General features: G+C 39.3%; 1 protein-coding gene across 1 annotated transcript; it reads left to right on the top strand.

Annotated features, from left to right (window-relative positions):
- Positions 1-967: 967 nt before the first annotated feature.
- slc6a1b (solute carrier family 6 member 1b) lies at positions 968-16,068 on the top strand. Its single transcript, XM_034694140.1, has 15 exons — positions 968-1,359; positions 2,660-3,094; positions 3,384-3,515; positions 3,708-3,808; positions 4,316-4,425; positions 4,869-5,001; positions 5,947-6,081; positions 6,735-6,838; positions 7,385-7,509; positions 7,848-7,960; positions 8,109-8,240; positions 10,231-10,333; positions 10,546-10,646; positions 11,485-11,652; positions 13,449-16,068. Exons 2-15 carry the CDS (start codon positions 2,845-2,847, stop codon positions 13,560-13,562), a joined length of 1,821 nt encoding a protein of 606 aa, XP_034550031.1. The 5' UTR covers positions 968-1,359; positions 2,660-2,844; the 3' UTR covers positions 13,563-16,068.
- The last annotated feature ends 465 nt before the right edge of the window (positions 16,069-16,533 follow it).

Below are 16,533 nucleotides of genomic sequence, written 5' to 3'. Positions count from 1 at the left end.
AGAGAAATGGCGGAAAAAATATTTTAATAGACAGAATACCATATTCCATTTGTCCATAACATTGACATACTATCACTTTGATGCAGCCAGACATTTCAATCAAGCTGCTTTCACATATAAATATCAGAAACCATGATAGCGTGTCATAGACAAACCTGGGATTCAGTGTCCCTATCACAGTTTTCATCACTCACACCTCTGTCATTCCCAAAGGGCAGAAGTAGATTTTCTTAATATTAACATTGTTTTAATCCTTTCTCGTTTTCACAACTCAGACTTTAACTGTTAAACCCTGCAAGAGCCTAATCTCCCAGTGAGACCCTAATAATTTATCTCGATGTGGGAGTTAAAGTCTGCATTAGGACTGCTCATTTGGGATGTTCCACAAGGGTATTTCATTTTGGAAGAGAGCGGTCTAAGAAGATTATAAGCACAGTTTTCAATTTATCTCACACACCCTGACTCCCTTTATTGGCTGCGACCCTCTTATCATGTTCTGCCAGGAGCTAAAGCAGCTATTGGCATCTTCTTTGGAGTTGCTGCATTTGCTGCTACATTACACTACTTATTTTTACTCACAGCGTGGCCCTCTTACACAAACTCTTTCATGTTACTTGCCAAAATATTGGATGGAAGGAAGTTTAGAAATAAAACAGTGAATTATTATCACCTAAGTGTGCAAAAGGGTTATTTAAGGCAGCTGAGTAGAATATTTTCATCTTTTGAGATAATAGCAAAGACAAATAGAGGATGCTATCAAATGTTATTAACCCTTAAGAAGTCTGTAAATACATCAAATGGCCCTTGAGTGAGTCACAAAGGAAGAGAGAGGGACAGAGAGAGAGAGAGAGAGAGAGAGAGAGAGAGAGAGAGAGAGAGAGAGAGAGAGAGAGAGAGAGAGAAGTTGCTGATTTGAAAAAAAGCTCCAGGAGTAAGGATATAAAACCTTGAGACAAGAGGATGCTCCTCTCTCAAACCCACTGCCATCTCAGTGGTGGAAATGTTGGAGTTGGGGAGGGTCGACTTTGAGGTGACATTGACGCTATGTAGATGAGAGTGAGGATCCTGCGCTCCATGTTACGTCCCTGCTCGCTTCAACTCAGACGGCGGCAGCTCCTTTCCCCGTCTTCTCTCCCCTCCTCTCTTTCAGCACCACTCCTTTCAGGACAGCACCTCGCTCTCAAAGACGCACTTGTCCACCATCCTCCCCCCTAAGGATCATATATTCGCTCGCTGGCGTTGGATGCAAAGTTTTCACCTTGGTTTTATTCCCAAAGTGCAAGGAAGTAACTTTTTTTTCCTCCCCAAATCCGGGTTTTCCCTCTGGGAAAACAATCTGGAAAACGAAGGGATTTTATTGTAAGTATGCTGTTTGGATTTCACTTATATCAGGAATAGACTTGTGTTTGTTGGCATGTTTCTTACAAGCGAGGACCATTGAGCAATTTGGCACATGCAGATGCGCTGAATTTGGCAAAGTGAGCGGATGTGCGACTGCTCTTCACTTAATGGCGACGCGAGAAACTAGTCTCACGAGGGTCGTTGGCGTTTCTGATGCTTTTGATGCAAGCACATGTTATACATGTCAAACTAATTATATTTTAGTGGAGAAAAAACACGTCTATGATCTCCAAATCCCGATTTTCCTGCAGGTTTGTGTCTGTAAAGAAAATGTTTACATTGATAAAATAATGTAAAAAAAATTATATGAAATGGCTTGTAAATAAAATATAACACGATTTAAGGCTATGCTGCGTTTATGCGCTTCACAATTACGCACGCGGGGTGATGAGAAGAGAGCGCGCTCAATGTTTTATTCGTCATCGTGCTCATTTTTTTTATTTTAAAATAAAAAAAAGAAACAGTATTGAATGGGGGAATTACATTAATCAAACAAAAATAAGTTGTCCCCTTATCGTTTGTATTTATATGAATTATTCAGACAGAGCCGATCTTCAATTTGTTCTGCATATATGCTATGAAAATGTCTACTCAGAGGCTCCGGTGATTTATTGGCCTCTCCAGGTGATTCAGTAGGCTTTATCGCCGCGTCTGACTCCTAAATGTGTTTAATTGCTCCTCTCTTGTGCCGTAGCAGAAGGAAGTGGGCCATTGAATGTAGAGCGTAATGAATCACAGACAAAAGCAGGCTCTAAATTTCTGTTAACGTGCGTTCACTCCGGGCCATTAAAAGTGAGTCTTATTGCACGAGAAGTCTTTATTTCATCCTGTGGTGTTCACGGATCGAGGGGCACCCTTTTTCTCTCGACATCCTTGAAGAAATATCATGCAGATTTGATACATACAATATCGTGTTAAAATAATATTTAATCAGTTGGATGCAACTTTTTAATACGGGCAATATTGCTAAATTGGTCACGTGTTCAATCCTGAAAAAATAAGTAATTATTTGTTTAATGGTGAATTAATTTCACCTCTAGCTGAACTCAAGATTTTTTATCAGTATAAAGTTGATGAACCGAACTGGTAAGACACAATTAGGCATGTGTTAAGCACATTTAGACCTGCCATTGTACTCCAGAAAAAAATCTAACAAGTATTTGCATTCGAAACAAGTAGCCTATTTACATATCTTATTTAATTCTCCTCACTTTTCTCTGAAAACTTTTTAAAACTTCCATCATCTTTCTGTTTTCAGGGTCGCAGGACCTCTGCTATCCGCCCCTGCTTCTGCTCTTCACGCTCTCATTACTCCGAAATATTCGCCTCTTCTCGGCTCTTATTATTTGCGAGCTGGACAACGGAGAAGCTGCTCTTTGCCTGGACCGGTGCTGAAATTCCCTCCTCTCCACTGGTCAGGACTATCCAACACGCGCAGTCACCATGGCCACCAACGGGACCAAAGCTACGGACGGACACGTCCTAACGGAGATGGTGAACGACGCGGCCAGCAGCACCACGCCAAACGACAAACCCAAAACCTTGGTGGTGAAAGTGCAGAAGACGAAAACAGATTTGCCCGAGAGAGAAACGTGGGGTGGAAAATTTGACTTTCTTCTCTCTTGTGTCGGATACGCAATCGGACTCGGAAATGTCTGGAGATTTCCTTATTTATGTGGAAAAAATGGAGGAGGTAATCAGGAATTCTTGGCAATTTTTCCATTTATCCATACATCAAAGGAATCCAAACATCGGATCTGCCAGTTTGCTCCCGGTGGTTTTTAATTAAAATAAGAGTGTATTTCCCTCTCTCATAAGCTGTGCGTAATTGCGCACAAGCGAAAGCCTGCGCGGTGGTTTGGGGCGCAGTATGAAACCAAATACTCCCTTATTCATCAAATATCTTTTTTGGATTATGATTTATGTCAGTTGTTTTTTATTTACCTTCACTTACACGCCTTTACCTCCCTCCTTTCATTCAGGGGCCTTCTTGATTCCTTACTTTTTGACCCTCATATTTGCTGGCATGCCCTTGTTCTTACTGGAGACGGCTCTTGGTCAGTACACGTCAATTGGAGGGCTTGGAGTGTGGAAGCTGGCCCCCATGTTCAAAGGTAAAAGACACTTTAAGTTCTCCTAAAAGCCCTATAAGCCTTCACGGAGACCAGGTTGATTAACAGACGTAGCCAAAGTCTTTAATGAGGGCTCATTGTAATTACGTAACAGAGTTCAAAGGTTTGTACTCCAGTATAACACCAACACCTTTAAACATCTCTTACATATTTTATTATCATTCTCATTTTCAGGTGTGGGTCTGGCTGCTGCTGTTCTGTCCTTCTGGCTAAATATCTATTACATTGTAATCATTTCTTGGGCTATTTACTATCTGTACAACTCCTTCACTACTGTGAGTATTTGATACATCTATATCTTATATACATATATATTCATAGTATTCCCGAATAGTACATAGAAATATTAAGATTTTATTAGTTTCTGAAAATGTTGGTGATGAAAATCTAGAGTTAGCACAGTTTAAAACTAGCACAGATTTGCTTTGTGTTTGTTTTTTGTTTGTTTGTTTTGTCAGGTTGTATTTTTTAACATAGTAACCCTTTTAGTTATGTGTCTGCCTCAGCTTGCCAGCACCTCTTATATAAGAGTGCACAGCCTTTAATAGGGTATGACATTTATTACTTCCTTTCCCACATAATTAGCGTCTTACACAAGGTATTGATAAATGCATTTGGCGATGAGGCATTCAAACCTCTGAGAAAAGCATGAAATCTCAATGAGTATCATGGTCTTGGCTGCTCGACAGCCACAGAGAATGGGACCCAGCGGTGGGAGAGTGGTCCAAGTAAAAAGAGCTGTCTGTGTGATTTTTCTCTCTTTTTTTCCTCTTGAATTTCAGGATCTGCCATGGCAGAGTTGTGGCAATCCCTGGAACACAGATCGCTGCTATACCAACTACAGCATCAGCGACACCAGGAATCTCACCAGTGCTGTGGTGGAGTTCTGGGAGTAAGCAGAACATGGGAGTGTATTTAGATCAAAAGGATTGTGCTATGCTAGGAACAGATTTAACCTACATCAAAAGGTCATGGCTCCCACTGTGAATAGGAAAATGATGAGAGTTGGAGTCTGATATGGTCATTTAGAGGAACAAATGGTTCATCACAGTAATTAAGTTCCATTTACCTCAAAAAAGGGCTAGAAAAAGAAAAATATGCAACTTTTCAAACAAAGGACCACAAATAATGCTTATAAGGGAAAAATAACTGTTGAAAATGCATGTAGACATGTGATGCCTAAAAAAGCTCAGGCAAGGAGAAAAAGAAAGCCAAGGATCAGGGTCTTTGTGAATATCCAGACATCTGTAAACCTATTTGTTTGTGCATCCATGCATGCTGCATGTATGAGAATACATTTGTTTGTTATAGTAAGACCATTTTACTCCCCTGCAGACGTAACATGCACCAGATGACCGATGGCCTGGAGAAGCCTGGGGAGATCAGGGTCCCACTGGCTATTACTCTCGCCATAGCATGGGTGCTCGTCTATTTCTGTATCTGGAAAGGGGTCAGCTGGACTGGCAAAGTAAGTACTTGAAAAGGAAAATAACACGACAAAGCACATGGTTAAAACATAATCCATCATGAAAAAAATACATTAACTTAATGTTCAAGGTCATAGAATTGGTATAGTGGCATGAGGAGTTATGCCACTAGAGGAAGGGATTCGTGGTTACATAACTTACTTCAACCCTTTATCTATCCAATACATTGTTTTTCTGTTATATTAGCAAAGAACAGGCTAATTTTAGGACATATAGTGTCATGGCACATTTGGAAATCATTGATACTTTGATGACACTTTTTAAATTAAAGTAAACTGTAATTTGATGTACATTTCTAGCAATCCTCTTGTAGCATGTCATGAAAAAGTAAATAGATATTGTTGACAAACTTCTCTTAAATCAAAAGTGACAAAAGGCCTAAACTTGGCAGCTTTGAAGTATTTCACTGCTCACAGAGCAACAAAAGACACAACGAAAATATTTCTGATCTGTGTTTTCACTTTAAGTTGATGTTTATTTAGCTCTTCTGTTGTAGATTCACCCTTGATTCTTTCACTCACAGAAGCAGGGTCAATGATAGTATTTCTGCTTGCTCCATTCCAGCTCTGGAGATCTGATCATGACATATCTGAGCTGTGCAGACTTTGATACAACAGTGCAGAATTAGTCCAGATAAGGAGGGAAGTAGTGCACTGATAGTGTGTTGAACCCAACCACACTGGGGTCGTGTTGCCTCTGGGGAATGGCTGACTGGGTCACTGTGCTGTTTTGTGCTGAGTGGATGGAGTCACATTATTGTAACACTGTTCATGATGACTTGAGTAGCTTGATGATTTTCATTCTCCTATAGGTCTGTCGCCTTGCTGACAGATAAAGTTCAATAACGCATTGGTGATTAGAAGAAATAAGTTCCAGCATAGTTAGACAGTTTTATGTGACTCTAACAATGTTTTTGCATCCCATAGGTGGTGTACTTCTCAGCCACATACCCCTACTTCATGCTGTTCATTCTGTTTTGCCGTGGAGTCAGTCTACCCGGGGCAATTGATGGGATTCTCTTCTACATCACACCAGACTTTGAAAAGCTGAAGGAGTCTGAGGTATGCTCCTGTCACTCAAACAACACAGACCGTTGATGTTTTCACAGGAATATTTAGAACACTTTCTGACCACCAAAATGAAGGTGGCTGCAGAGGATAAGCCGGTGTTGATGCCTTTTTTTTTGGAAATGCCTTTATAGAAGTCCCTCCTCTACCTGCATCTTAGTCAGGACTGAGTGCATATGTATTTATTATGATGATGCAGGCTAGTAAACAATGTAAACTAAAGGCCTCAGATATCTGTTTCGACTGATGCATCAGCATCCACAAAATGAAATCACATTTGTTAGCACTGATTTTTAATGCTTCTGTTTTATTTTCTGCAGTGATTGTGACTATAATACTTATCTATATCATTAAAAATGAAATATGAGTGAATTGAAGCCAAACAAGGTGAGGAGAGACACCTCAAGACAGAATCTTATTGGGTGAAGTCAGTGAAGATGGGATGCAGAGGGATCAGAGTGCATCAGATAAAGACCCAAGTATAATGAAACTTTACTCAGGTGTTACAGTTTCCTAGAGGAAGTGTTGTTACATGTTCCTGTCATTATCATCAAGGATTTACAAGAGACAGGATGCGTTTGTGCAAATATCTCCATGAGGCATCAAACTGGCTATTTATCCTCTTTTGTCTCGACTTTGCGCGTCAGGTATGGCTGGATGCTGCTACTCAGATCTTCTTTTCCTACGGGCTGGGATTAGGCTCTCTGATCGCTCTTGGCAGCTACAATCCTTTCAATAACAACGTATACAGGTATGCTAATATGATATGTTGGATTTCACAGAAATATCACATGCATTGAATATCACTTCAGATTACATTTTTACTGGCTAGCACTGGTCACATAAAAATTCATCTTTTAAAGAAGACTGTGCAGATGTATTTGTCTGTCATTGGGATTATTTTTGGTTTCCTGGCAACATAGTGTCTGCGGCACCTTCTATTTTGGGACTATTTGAGCCTCTAGTTCTATCACTCGTGTTATTATTTTGGCTCTCCCCTGTTTTACACTCATTGGCAAAGACGTTTGGTTTGCGTAAGCCATGGTCACGTTGTTGAAAAGCTGCGGTCTGCAGCACAACCACTATGGTTAAACTGTTTTGGAACAGCTGGAGCTCTCTGCCATTTTAAAAGAACTGTTCAATATAAATGTTCTCAGCGGCTGTGCGACTGCAGGATGCAAAATGGCTCTCCACTGTCACCCCTCCCCCAAATGCCTCTCCACAATGTGTGACGGGTTGATAAGGAATTGATACAGGCGTGACAATGGCTGCCTTGTGCTTTGTCTCCCCCCTTCAGAGATTCTGTCATTGTCTGCTGCATCAACTCCTTCACCAGCATGTTCGCTGGCTTTGTCATCTTCTCCATCGTGGGATTCATGGCCAATGTAACAAAGAGACCCATCGCTGATGTGGCAGCCTCAGGTAATTGCAATCAATGTTGAAACTGGATAGTGACAATAGGCACAAGCAAAAGATACTCGCAACTGTGCAAAAGTAAGCCTTTGAAATTTCTTAATGTTTTTCTTCCCGGCAGAGAGGAAAGCTTTAAGCTTGTCACTATATGTCAGCTGTGATTTTCGGGTTTATTGGAAAGAAAAATTGTTTAGAGATTTTGCTAAATTGTGTGTCCTCAGTAAGAACTGGAGTTTGACATTCAGTGCTCACATTATCCTGTCATGAAGGACACTTTGGATTTCAGATCTTCTTTTTTCACCCTGTAAAACTGTTACACTATCTCTGTAACATTTGTCTTTTTTCAGGACCTGGCCTGGCATTTTTGGCGTATCCTGAGGCCGTCACTCAGCTTCCCATCTCTCCTCTCTGGGCCATACTCTTTTTCTCCATGCTGCTGATGCTGGGTATCGACAGCCAGGTAAAAATAAGCTGATAAATGGTCTGAATTTGGGTTTTTCAATCTTGTTCTTTTGAAAAAACACACATGCCCGAGCTTCTGTTAAAAATATTTTGACACATAAGTTCAAAATGAAAAATGAAAATGAAATTCTTCTACATTCCTGCAGTTCTGCACAGTGGAAGGCTTCATTACTGCACTGGTTGATGAATTTCCTCATGCTCTCCGAAAGCGCAGAGAGATCTTCATTGCAATTGTCTGCCTTATTTCTTACATCATTGGACTGTCCAACATCACACAGGTAAAACACTTTTTCATCATCGGGCAAATTACAGCTTTTAGCAGTATTACTAGGCAGTAAGTTCACATGCTCTCACAACAGCCTCCTACTTGATTATAAGGTTGAAATATTTATGCTGGTATTTAGTCTGCACCACTTCAGTGATATTGGTAAGATCAAGAAGAAACCCTGCAAGAGTCTAGCAAGTTCACCTTTGTTTAACTGAGTAAATATGTCAAATACGACCTTGCATGGATCAATTTGCTTCTTTTTTTAGACTCTACATTTCTGTCTCTGGCATTCTGACAGGATGATTAAACATTTTCCAAAAACGTGCAAGCTTCCCAGTTGAAGGTGGTGTGACCTCAGCAGGTGACCTAGTAACCTGAAACACTGTTAACTAAAGCTAGGTTGTTAACTCAGCAAGCCAAGCGGCCCTGACGTTAAATCCAGGGAATATTTAGGTGAAAAGGTCAAGGAGCCATACTCTCTCAGAGTTCTCCCGTGAGACTGTAGCTCCTGGCCAAAGTGGTTCAGGTCATTTAGCATCAGTTTTCAGTCAACAAACACGAAAGAACATAAAAAAAACCTCAACCATATTTCCATTTCACTAAAGATTATGACATGGCAATTTGAATTGACTGTTCATCTCCTTGTCTGTCCAATACTTCGGTCCAAGAGGGCAAAAGGTTGCACATGTACAGACCTGACTTGATAGTCGGCACCTTTACAGTGATTCCTCTGATGGTTTCCCCTTGGGTATTTTCTTGCCCTACTACCAGGTCACAATCCAATGTACTTTAATGTAAATGGTACATCAAATGGCTGTTTCCATAAAACTTGCCCTGTATATTCATGTTTCCCACAGGATGAATCCCAATGCTTACGATGACCTCCTCACCTTTTGGCTTGCGTCACTGTCAAGAATCAAATCCGTTCTCACTAACAAATATAAAACAAAGTCAGAGGTATATGTTGCTATGAAGCACTTTAATAAACACAGTCATGCTACCCAGTGTATGAACCCAAACATGTGTGCTTTAGCCTGTCACCTCCCTACAGCCTTGTCATGAACTCATTCATCAATCAATCAATCTCAATCAATCTTTATTTGTATAACGCCAAATCACAATAAACGTTATCTCAAGATGCTTTTACAAACATAGGAGATCTAGACCACTCTATGTCATGCCCCCATAGGATAAATCTTTTAGAGGTTTGAACCTAATATGTACTTAGAAAAGATTGCAGAGTCCCTGAAGAAAACATTGGTCCCTTAACATAGTCATTAGAAATTTATTTTAAGGTTTTCTTGATGTAAAATATATCTTCAGTTTTAAAGGAATTCTTAATTTTAATTTTCAGAACACATACATAACATCAAACAAGAATGAATGAAGTATAAAACACTTTAAGAAAAGTCAAAGTCACTGAGTCAGAAGTCAGCAAAAAGTTGGCAAGGGTGCTTCTGTGTTCACTTTCTTGGGAGCTAAAAATGACAGAATCTCTCCAGGCCAAGGTCGTGTTGGTCAATGACATTTGAAGACCCTACTTTGTCCCTCTACTTCTGCCAAACTTGATTTACATCAAGCCACACACACAGTCCTGCTAGAATGAGGCAGCTACCCAAATCTCTGCTTCAGGCAGGCTAAAGCAGATCTTCACAGGGTCAAACTTGATGAGTAGTAGCAGGTCCCTCTGAGCTGGTCTCCATTATGACCTGTTAACATTAGACATAGACATAAAATGTTTCAAGGGGATGTTTGATCTGCACCGGTCCTGTCTGTGCTGTACTTTTTCCAGTTTCTCAAAGAAAGTCAGTTTCTGTCCTCAGCAATGAGACGGCACTGACTCTCACCAGCCAGAGCCACTGGTGCTCTCGCCCTTGATGTTATTCCACTTGACCAGTTTAGTACTGTCCGGCATGTCCAGTACTATAATTGCTTCTTCAGTGTATTCTCTTAACTTTCCTCAATCTTTTCTTCTTTTCTATGCTTCTCTGCTTCTGTAGGGTGGACTGTATGTGTTCAAGCTATTTGACTACTATTCAGCCAGTGGAATGTGTCTGCTCTTCTTGGTCTTCTTTGAGTGTGTCTCCATTTCCTGGTTTTATGGTGAGCCACCATTTATGTACCAGTCCAAAAGGATTTTTTTTTTCATGTAAACACAACACATATGATATCCGTTTTTTCCTGAGTAATATTTTGGACTTTAAAATCTCAAAATCTAGCACCTATGATTTGGAAAGCTATATATCTGACTGACTGTATTGCAATCAACCCTGAAAAACTAAACTCTTATCATCATGCATTTTCTTTCCTTTCAGGTGTAAACAAATTCTATGACAACATCGAGGAGATGATTGGCTACAAGCCCTGTTTCTGGTGGAAGGCCTGTTGGGTCGTTTTTACCCCGCTCATTGTGGCTGTAAGTGTTATATGAGGGTGACATGTCACATACAATATAAACTTTGTTATTTATTCATTGTTTATTTATCAGGGATAGATACAAACTGAAAAAATGCCATCCTTTACATGTATCAAAGTGTCAATAGCAAATGCTAATTTGCAACACTCGTCCCAGAGGGGCTTCTGGGAAATTTAAAGATAAAAAAAATGAAGTTAAACTGGAAAATGAAAAAGAAAACTTGGTACAACAAGAAACAATAAAATATACATTTAGCACTGACATAGATATAGAATATTAGAAATACGTTGAATTTGTTGCTAAATTAAGCAGGATTTAGTAGCTCTCTCAAATGAGTTGAAGTTTGCAATAGGTTTTGCGTAGTGAGCTCCGGGATGTTACTCCAGAAAACAGCTGTCTGAGGGAAAGATATTTTGCAAAATCAAACAATTACCTTTAGTAGCTGCTCTGGTGGATCTGTTGTAGATGTGTCATATCTTTGCATTAGAATAAATGTGTTTTAATTTAAGCTTGATGGTTATTGACAAAAAAAGGGTCAAAATACTTACTTATTTACTGAATCACTTTCCCTTTATGTCTGGCTTTAGTTACTAAAAGTGCCCCATACTTAGACAGGATACCTATATCCCCAAACCTTCATATAATGCTTCATATGATGTGGCCATAGATTAACAGTGACCCAGAGCTTTGCCTGTACATTTTTGCTTAGCATGTCTTCTTGTATAGAGCCAAGAATTTAAGAAATTGTCATCCTGTTTTCAAAAGTTGTGCAGTTCTGCAGTCTTACTACCCGTAAGCATGATGATGAAAGTGCTGAGATGTATTTTCTCTTGTCCAGGGAGTCTTCCTGTTCAGTGCAGTGCAGATGGTCCCCCTGACCTTGGGTGACTATGTGTTCCCAGCCTGGGGCCAGGGGGTCGGCTGGTGCATGGCCCTCTCCTCTATGACTCTCATCCCTGGGTACATGGGCTACATGTTCCTCACACTCAAAGGCACATACAAAGAGGTAAGACGAATGCAGATTCAGGCTACTCAACAATGCAGTTCCCTTAAATATTACTATCTGACCTGTACTCCTCTCCGTTTGCTTGAGAGAAGTTTAACATTTGCACTACACTGCACAGTCACCCATTACAGAAAGCAGTTAGTGTTACAAAATGCTGATGAAAAATAAAAACCTTTTTATATGCAGATGACATCTAATCATTTTTATATATATACGCTTACAAAAGATACATTAATACTTCCACAAATGTGTTTACTGGTATATTAATACCAAGCGCTTACACCAGCTGTAGTGTAATGTAAATACAGTGGCTACATATTCCCCAAAACATATGCACCAGTGTAGCCCCCCCTCAGAGCATTTCACACATCTATGAGCTGTTTTGAATTTTAATCTGCTGTCGACAGCGAGTCAGGCTCAGTGTTAAGAGTTTCAAGTGGATTACTTGGTGCAAGATTTTGGCTGAAATATATTAGTACATGCTGTATGATAAACCAGTGCTAGAATAGAGACGTTTTTTTTTAAAGGGGGCTGATGTTTTGGAGGATAATGTAATGTAAATGTGACATACAAGCCCTGAGGAGATAACGCACAGGGGGATCAGTTTCAAACATGGAAGGATGCTTGATTGAACATGTGGGGTCACTCTCTTGATCTTGACTCATAATTTGGATCAAGTACAGTATGTGCTCTAGAATATACTGATCCAGGATTTATATCACTTTCACTTTACAACATTTACATAATAGCTGGTAATGAAAGTAGTACCTGAAATGTGGTTTAGCAGAGAAGAGACACTTCACTCTGGATGTTAAAATGCTCAGCTTAGTGACTTAGCTCTGTGCATTATAACTGTACTGTGCTCCAGTGCTTTTATAATCACCAAACACAGAGGCATGTTGGGTAGAGTTGTGATAAATTGCCATGAAGAGCAGAACAGTGATAAAAGGATTAGTAAAATAGAGTTTCTAATTAGTTCTGTTTAACAATTCCTGATGCCATTTTGCTATACCAACCACTGAGCTCTCAACAAATGACATCATTTATATGCAGCAGAATGCTACACCGCATTTTATTGATCTGGTGATTCACATCAATGGCAGATAATACCTTTTCCCGCATGTCATTTACATTAAGAGCTTTTGATTTGCAGTAATTCATAGTCCGCTTGCATCGAAACCTTCCAACTGACAGATAGCTTTATAGACACCACTGAAGGGGTAAATGGGCCATAATTGCATGCAGTGCGACGGAGGCTGCCAGAGGCGATGTGCAGGTGTCAGATCCTGCAGTACCAGCTGATGGCTGATTGTCTAATTGTAGCAATCATCTAGCTGATTAGTGCTCTGCACCCAGGCGGACGCTTAGTTTCACAAACACTCCATAGAAATGCTTTCTGTGCTGCAGAGGCTGGGTCCAACACCACCCATAAGCTCTAAACGTTTGGAAGGTTTACCAAGTTTAGGTTAGTTTGATTTGGTGTTGGTCGGTAAAATTCAAACCTTATAATATTTCCTCGTGTCATGCATATTGTTTGTGATTTATGTAGCCATAGAACACATGAAGAAAAATGAATACATGTATTTTTTGAGAGCATCTTATAAAGTGTTTACGCACAAAGCCTGAGGCCGTGATTCATCAAGTTCACAGCTGTGTAGCTGTGTTTTACAGCTTAGGGGTAACACACTTTGCTGCTATTTGGGCCTAATGGTATATAACATCGTCTCATCAGTCTCTTCAGTACTTTTTTCAGCTGTTGTGTCAATGTGCGTGTGTGTTTTTTTTCTTCCTTTCAGCGTCTGCGGATGATGATCAAGCCTGTAAAACTGGTGAGGGCTCAGGAAAATGGCCCTGATCAGCAGACAGAAAACCAGAGTCAGAACCCCGCCAATGAGGAAGCCTACATCTAGAAACTTCTGCCCATCTCTCTGTCTCAACAGACGGACTGGCTCTCTACACAGAAGAAACGTAATCAAGGTTGGGAACGACCACCAGACTTCTATGTCTGCTTTTATTCACCTACCTCCTGGGGACACGTGAGACCAACCTGATTACATGCTTATTTTTAGGGATTATTTTCTGTTTGTTTATTTGTATAATACAGAGATATAAAAAATACCCAGCAAAATTGTTGTGATATTATGAATTTCATTATGCAAAAAAGTTAGTCTTTTTAGAGAAGAAAATGTGACTTAGGAAATTACTGTATATTGAATATATAATTTAAATTTGGAGGCCCGCATTGATTCAATAGTATTGTGCTACTTTGAGGATATTAATTAATCTACTAAGCTACAACTACTGTACAAAGAAAATTATTGGTTAATTGCATTTTGCTTGTAAATGAAATAAATAAATTAAAATGAATGCAGTGTAGTAAGTGAAAACTCAATTTGAAAGTTTGTAAATTGAAAATTAGAAGACCAATTTAAGGCAAAGAGAATATGGGAATGTGCAACAGGTAAGGCAAAATCTGCTTGTATGTGTAAAATATAATTTAGCAAGAGCACCACATCCCCCTTCCCCTCCTTTGCAGAATCCTGCAGTTCTCCTAAAATGTTTACCACCCATGTCTGGGGCTCCTTTGAAAAGCACAAGCACAGTTTGGAATTTCGGAGCGTCCAACTTACTTTTGGCTCAATTTCAACTTGTGGCAACAGCAAAGTAACTTACAAAGAAAACATAGCTAGAGACTGTTATAATTGTTTCTTTGTTTTCTAAAGAACAATAACTTTATATGTTGTCTGAATCTTTTTTGTAGAATTATTTTTAGGTCGTTTTCTATATGTGAGAGTGAGAAGGACCAAAATTATACTCGAGTTGAAAGAATTGTGCAGACACTTCACCCTGTCGACTATATGTGGATTAAATCATGCATCCATTTTGTCTCAGCAGGGTACAATACGAATGCACAATCACCTAAAAGCACAATTTTTGGATGTGTACACTACCATCTTTAACAATAAAGGTGTAGCCAACACAGAAATTCCACATTTGCACTGTGGGAACTATATTTCTCCCTCAGACTGTCTGATGAATCCAAATATCCTTCTCAAATATGACAACCAGTTCAGAACTAATTTTATCTATATCTATATGTTGAACTGTGACAATGAATAAGCTGCAATGGCAGCTGTAATGGAGACTGTGTGATGGATTTATTTGATAGCTACCACTGTCTGACTGGAACCGTTTACTTGTTTATCTATTTAGTAACCCATTTCTCAGGAACAAAGGTGGACGTGACCAAATTCTCTCAGATACTACCGTTATACACTGAAAAATATAATGCTGTATTCAAAGACATGCAGAATATTCAATTCCCGCCAGATTCTCCAATTGATCCAAAAATGCTACATTAAAACAGTAACAAATGAGAGCACATGAAGCGATCTTGAGAACTGATATGTATAATCACTTGGGCACACCCAAAAGCTGATCCAAATGGGTGCCTCTTTTCTGTGTACTCTTCAGCGAGCATCATTTCTTTCAGTGTAAATGAGCTGTGATAGCCTTCACTGACTTATCTTAGTAGAAGCCATTGTGTGTTTCTGTCCTGTGGCGAGTACAGATTTCCTATAACAGACTATGAGGGAGAAAGTTCTGCTTAGTAAAAGAACAAAGCTGGCAAAAGCACTGTTACAAACACAAGGACAAAGCCAGATGCTGTAGAGGCCAACACCACTAAATCTACTCCTTTTAGGATTATGGAAAACCTACTGTTACATATCAAGTTTGCTTGGCAATATATAAGCTGATATGTGGAAGCTGACTCTGTGACGTACGGCAAACATCACTGTATCACTAAGGAGAAGGATGGAGAAAATGTGCTTCTGTCAGCTCAATGTGAAAGGAATCAGGTTGAATCAGTCCCGTCTGTTTCCTTTTGTTTATCTTTTCTTTTCTCAAAGACATGTGAATTAAAAATGTGCAATGACAAAGGGTTCCGTGAATTTTGTATAAAGTTACAATACTGCAGTTTTCTCTTTTGAATGATGTTGTAAACTGGACTGTGTAATACATGTATCTGTGAATGTCCGTACAACCTGAGTTTTTTCTTTTCTTCTGTCTAAATGTTGAACAAAAAATGTGATATTATTTGCTGTTTTCTGCAATAATATTATCTCAGAAACTAAAGCACATATCTCTCTCAACTGTAAAAATTATAATTACAATAACAGAATAGAGTAATAATAAAGATGATGATTACAATAATAATAATAATGTAATATTAATAAAGTAATAGAGATGTCTAGTCAGAGATTATTGTTTTGTATATTTCTAGCTGTTTCATGGGCCTAATGTAAAATATTATATGTAAAAAAAATATAATAAATGTCTTTAGATGGTGTTATATGAAAAAGCATGATTGCAATATATGTTATCTGCAAAAATAAATAAAGACCTATAGATTATAAAAGAAGTGTCTGGTAAAGTGTTTAAATTTGGTGATATTCTCATGTTTTTACATAGTTTGAATCACATACACATTTTGAAAGGTTCGAACAGCCTTTTCATTGGTAAATGCATTTGACTCTTTGAAAAGCAACAAGCACTGATTTTAAAAAGGCTCTTCAAATACTCTCTCTACTGTTGAGTGAAATGCTTTTGTTTGAAACTGACTTACTCAGTGTTATGCTAATACCCGACTTATGACATAAGTGAAAATAAATATGCAATCAGCTCCATCACTGCAAGACATGTCCTCTGTAAACTTAGCTGATAGTTTCCGACAAAATGTTTCTTCCCACAGTTCCATCCTTGTGACACCTGCACTGAGAGCTGTGCCAGCACATACACAATAGCTGTGCTGGCTGACAGCCAACCCCTCCCAGCAACAATGCGCCACCCATCTCCCTGCTGTTATGCAGGAGTAAGCCT

The sequence above is a fragment of the Notolabrus celidotus genome, chromosome 1 (genome assembly GCF_009762535.1).
Source record: "Notolabrus celidotus isolate fNotCel1 chromosome 1, fNotCel1.pri, whole genome shotgun sequence".
NCBI lineage: Eukaryota > Metazoa > Chordata > Actinopteri > Labriformes > Labridae > Notolabrus > Notolabrus celidotus.
The sequence above is the reverse complement of the archived record's forward strand: the minus strand, read 5'-3'. Positions and strand labels throughout refer to the sequence as shown.